Below are 6000 nucleotides of genomic sequence, written 5' to 3'. Positions count from 1 at the left end.
CCATTCATCATCCATCCATCCATCCATTAATTCATCATCCATCCATCTATCATCCATCCATCCACTCAATCATCCATCCATCCATCCTTCATCCATCCACCCATTCATCATCATCCATCCATCATCCATCCATCCATCATCCATCCATCCATCCATCCATCCATCCATCCATTCATCATCATCCATCCATCATCCATCCATCCATCCATGCATCCATCATCCATCCATCTGTCATCATCATCCATCCATCATCCATCCATTCATCATCCATCCATCCATCCATGCATCCATCATCCATGCAGCCATCATCATCCATCCATCCATCCATTATCCATCATCCATCCACCCCATCCATCCATCCATCATCCATCCATCCATCCATCAATCCATCCATCCATCCATCCATCCATCCATCCACCCCATCCATCCATCCATCATCCATCCATCCATCCATCAATCAATCCATCCATCCATCATCCATCCAACCCAACCATCCATCCATCCATCCATCATCCATACATCCATCATCCATCCACCCCATCCATCCACCCATCCATCATCCATCCACCCCATCCATCCATCCATCCATCCATCCATCCATCATTCCATCCATCCATCCATCCATCCATCATCCATCCATCCACCCACCCCATCCATCCATCCATCCATCCTTCATCTATCCATCCATTCATTATCCATCCATCCATCTATCCATCCATCCGTCCATCCATCCATCCATTCATCATCCATCCATCCATCCATTAATTCATCATCCATCCATCTATCATCCATCCATCCACTCAATCATCCATCCATCCATCCTTCATCCATCCATCCATTCATCATCATCCATCCATCATCCATCCATCCATCATCCATCCATCCATCCATCCATCCATTCATCATCATCCATCCATCATCCATCCATCCATCCATGCATCCATCATCCATCCATCTGTCATCATCATCCATCCATCATCCATCCATTCATCATCCATCCATCCATCCATGCATCCATCATCCATGCAGCCATCATCATCCATCCATCCATCCATTATCCATCCATCCATCCATCCATCCATCCATCCATCTATCATCCATCCATCCATCCATCCATCATCCATCCATCCATTCATCATCCATCCATGCATCCATCATCCATGTATCCATCATCATCCATCCATCCATCCATCCATCCATCCAGATATTTACTATAAGCTACAATGTTTTTTAAAAGTTAATTTATTCCAGTAACTTATTTTACCAAACCAAACACATTTTATAGTCTTTTCACATAGATTAATGTTTTCAAACCTGTATTTCTGTTAATTATGATGATTTTCCACTTAAGGTTTATGAAAACAAGACATTTAAGATCAAATTAATAAAGAATATGTTTAATGCAGAAATGTAACCTTAATGAAAAGTATGTTTAATATGTATTTTGATTTTAGTCTGACAAACAAACCTCATTCTATTTTATTGAATATGACTTTGTATAACTACTTTGAGATAAAGACATTGAAACACAAAAAAAGCCTAAATCATGTAAATATCTCTGGCTGATTATTTTTACATTTCAACAGTATTTTTTAATCTTTCTCCTGCCTGATACCTCCTGTCGTCTCCTCCCATCCAGGAGGGCGCGACGGCTGCTGTCCCGCTCCCAGCTGAGGCACGCCTGTCGACAGCCCTGCGAGCAAATCACCCTGCGCAGGGTCTCCCACGGACCCCCGCAGGGGCTGGTCCTGGCCCCTCCACACCCACACCCCAGCTTGAGGATGCGGGGCCCCATCGTCATCCACGATTGATCAGTCAAACTTCGGACTTTCAGACCTCCACGCTGCATCTGCACACCTGTTCTTTGAATACATCTTCAGTTCTTTGGAAGCTAAAAACGCAGTTTTAACCCAACAACACGATTAAACATGCTGTTTGGCAACAGAGGGATGCGTTGATGAGCCTTGATGCAATAGAAACACAAGCCTGACTGATAACTGCTTCCTGTCTTTGACTCCCTTAGGAATTTGCTCCTACTTATTCATGCAGGCGAGTCTCAATAAATTAGAACGTCACGGAAAAGTTCTTTTTTGACAATAATTTGATTCAAAAGGCCAATATACAGCTCTGGAAAAAAAATTTAGAGCCCATTGCACAGAACCCCACTAAAAATATCATCGTTCTTCCACCAAATATTGATTTCTTAACTCTCTCTGAGTTCAAACATTAGTATTGTTGTTTCCAAATTAACATAAACTTGTTTTCTTTGCATTATTTGAGGTCTGAAAGCTCTGCATCTTTTTGCTTTTTTGTCCATTTCTCATATTCTGCAAAAGAATTCACAATTTTTGTTGGATTTTCAGAGACATGTTGTCAATAATTCATAAAATAAAAGACGAATACTCATTTTTCTCAAACACATACTTATAAAAACTGAAATCAGAGAGGCTGGTCTCTTAATTCTTTCCACTGCTGTATATTTAATAGATTCAATATGCACACGATGACATATTGAAAGCATTTGTTTCTGTTCATATTCAGGATTTTGGCTTTTTTTTTACCTTCCACTCAACTTTTAGATTATATGCTTGACCAGATGTAGTTTTGAAGATTGTGGCAAAATTTTTATTCTCTCATTAAGTGTACATTTTACAGAAATTACACTAAAATGTTATGAAGGAAAACTCCTGACTCTTTGTTAGCTAAACCCTCTGAAGCTTATAGCGTTCAGAGCGTTATATCCAAGCATTTTAATGGAAAGTTGAGTGGAAGGAAAAACTATAATAGCTGAAACCCATAGTAATTAAAATTCACATAAATAATTGCTTGAAATATATTTCTGTGCACAATTAATCTGTGATTCGACTTACTTTTGGAGTCGATTTATTACAATGAATGACTTTTTGATGTTTTGATTTATTGAGATGCATCTGTGTGCTGTATATGAGTGCATGTGAGTGTGTGACTGAGAGCGTGTTTATCCAAGTGACATAAGGGAATCTGTGTGCTGTTCCTGTTTTTAATGGCTGGACATAACGACACGACTCTGTGCAATCTTTTGTTTTCATGGTGAATTCTTGTGAAGTTTCATCACCTTGTATAAAGTTATTTTAGGACGGGGAGTGGGAGGGTAGATAAAGACGGGGTGGGACGGGATTTCATGGGGGTTGTCTTTTAAAAGAAAGACTAATGTTCAGAACTGACACTGAAAAAAAGAAACTGCACTACGCTGAGTTCGAAACAGCTTTTTCAGAACCTGCTGCTTTAAACTGGCTAACATGGGGTTGCGGCATTAAGGAACAGTCAAAGTAAATCCACGAAAGCATTGCTGGGATCAGCCTCTCACAGAAACCAGTGTATAATAATTTGTATATCTCATTACAAAACTGTAACGTCTTCACATCCAATTTCTAACATGGATACTGAAGCACCTCATTTGCATAAAAATAGGGCATGGACGTGTCACACTGACCCTGAAGGCTGCAACTTTCAGTGTCTTGCAAAAGTAACCAAACCCCTTGAACAGTTTTCACCATTTGTCATCTTCATATCACTAACTCTAATGTACTTCATTTGGATTTTATGTTATAAACCAACACAAAGTGGTACACCACCATGTGTCCATATGTGGATGGTGTGTTAGTTTTGATATCCTCTGACTTTTTTCCACATGTTTGCAGCTCCTCTGCTTATCTGATTAGAGCTCTCCTTCCCAGGTTGAATACAAATGCACGCCACACTTTTCAGCCACACAAATTAGAAACCCGATGGGTCGTTTTCCTTCCTCTTCACAGTTCTGCATTACTTTGTGTTGGTCAAAATACATTAAAAGTTTGCTGTTGTGTCGTGACAACACGTGAAAAACTTCGACGCGTTTCAAAACTTTTGCAAGACAACAAACCTGCAACTTTCAGAGGCAGAAAAATATGTGCAGCTTTGTCAGGAGCTCTGCTCTTTTCCTTTCCTATGAGCAAACAGTCAGGTTTTACTCTGTTGCAGCGTTGCCTCCTGAAGTTGCCCGTCCAGCCTTCAGGTGTGTCTATTCTGAGTTTTGAAACTGGCATGTCTTCGACCGACGGGTCACATGATTTCTTCTCCTTCATTCAGAATGTTTCTGTTAGTGTTTCCTGTCTGTCATGTGTTGAATTATGAATATGCTGAGAATAATAAAAAGGGGGGAAAAAAACACAACGCTGCCAGGTTTTGTGTCCATTTCCTGAGTCACCGTGACATTCCAGCTCGTCTACCAGCCAGCTACTCCACATCTCATAGTCCAGCTTTGTTGCTGCTCACCAGGGGAAGTGACAGATCGGAGAGATGAGGGGAGGCGTGATGCATACTGCAGCCTGTCTGTGTGTGATTGGACGTTGTAAAAATGCCCCCACAAAATATGGCAATTTGACACAGCGATGAAGAAGGCGATGTGTTCTCCGAATACAAATAATGCTTTTGCTTGCAGCTTGCCCAGAGCTGCCTCAGTCTCTGCAGGATCCTGTACATGCATACAAAGTGTGGCTGCACACTTTTTGTGATGTTGATTTTGTTTTCCATTTTCAGCTTTGAAACAATACACCAAGTGTTTAAATCTGTTCATATACACACATACGGAGTATGTGCAGCAATTTCAAATATACAAATCAGCAGTGACACTCTGAACAACATATTTTTAAAATAAATGTAATTGAAACATTTGTTTTTTTTAATTGATCACAGCGTAGAAGCTTCTAATTGGGCTCAAGTAATACTAAAATAAAAGCATTAATGCAAATAAATAACATATTTTGATGCAGTTTTGGTTATATGTTTGTTCTTCATTCAGAGGAGTAACTCAGCAGAAATTTTACTCAAGTGTAGTGATACTTCATGCTAACATTGCTCAAGTAAAAGTAAAAAGCAGGGTGCAGTAAAAATACTCCTAAAAGGTTTTTTTTCAAGTAAATACAACTGAGTTAATATAACTTATTACTACCCACCTCTGACCATGAGTGTGGATAAGAAATATGCTCAAATTTGATGCTAAAATCTCTAAAGAATGTTTACATTTTGTAGAAAGAAAGAAAGAAAGAAAGAAAGAAAAGCAAAAGAAAGAAAAAAATCCTATCAATAGAGTAAAGGACATTAACATGAAATTCATTTCCGATCAAAATTAGCGGACAGAAACGTTATTTTCCCGGTTTTAGTTATTATTTTCAAGCTTTTAGGGCGGTCCTTGAAGGCAGCAGCAGCAGCTGTGAGAAAATCCCACTGAACTGTGTGACCACCCGGAACCCCCAACCTTATATGGTCTGTGTTGCCAACCCGAGACAACTGATGAGAAGATAAAGATACCGAAGGACATCCGTATGTCGCGGGAGGTCAGGGATTATTCTTAAACCCAATTTTCGGCCGGTGACGGCTGAAGCTCCAGTGGCGCAATCGGTTAGCGCGCGGTACTTATATGACAGTATGCAGCAAAGCAATGCCGAGGTTGTGAGTTCGAGCCTCACCTGGAGCAGAGTTTTTAACCTTAATTCTCCCAGGGCACGTGAACGCATCAGGAGCAAATTAAGTTAAACGACACTCACAAAACAAGGAACTTTAATGAGCGATTATTAATATTTTCCATTAATAATTAAATGCACAGACATGGAACATGAGCATATAATTAATAAAATATATTCATAATCCTCTCCAAACATTTTTAATTTATGATATTTGAAGTTCTTCTTTAAATGAGTTTTAGCTACTGATGCAGAAAACAATCTTGAGAACTAACAGCAACCTTTTTATGTTTTACTGAAATCAGTAAACTGATATACTTTATTGAGATTTTATGTGACAAAGTGAGAGTAACTAGGGAGTGGAAAGAAAATCATATTTGGTTTTATTTTATTTTTTTACACATACAATCTGAAAAGTGCGACATGACTGTGTTCAGACCTCTTTTATCTACCACAAAATAAAACCTATTGTCTTCAGAAACCCTTTTATAGGTGTAAAATAGTCAACTTGTGCGTAATT

The 6000-nt window shown here is 39.4% G+C and overlaps 1 protein-coding gene and 1 non-coding gene across 3 annotated transcripts in view; both read left to right on the top strand.

The window, feature by feature from the left end:
• Positions 1–4185, top strand: part of mta3 (metastasis associated 1 family member 3) — a 37614-nt gene extending 33429 nt beyond the window's left edge. The window contains exon 19 of one of the 2 annotated variants that reach the window (XM_023341042.1): positions 1640–4185. In XM_023341042.1, the coding sequence (XP_023196810.1) occupies positions 1640–1811 (172 nt within the window). In that variant the 3' untranslated portion in view covers positions 1812–4185. The remainder of the gene's footprint in view (positions 1–1639) is intronic. The other variant, XM_023341043.1, reaches the window with a different exon arrangement.
• Positions 4186–5400: 1215 nt separating this feature from the next.
• trnai-uau lies at positions 5401–5494 on the top strand. The gene is made up of 2 exons: positions 5401–5438; positions 5459–5494. It is a non-coding gene; the product is annotated as a tRNA-Ile (tRNA).
• Positions 5495–6000: the final 506 nt, after the last annotated feature.

Source organism: Xiphophorus maculatus, chromosome 10, assembly GCF_002775205.1.
Source record: "Xiphophorus maculatus strain JP 163 A chromosome 10, X_maculatus-5.0-male, whole genome shotgun sequence".
Lineage (NCBI taxonomy): Eukaryota > Metazoa > Chordata > Actinopteri > Cyprinodontiformes > Poeciliidae > Xiphophorus > Xiphophorus maculatus.
Note: the sequence above shows the minus strand (reverse complement) of the source record. Positions and strands in the feature narration are given on the sequence as shown.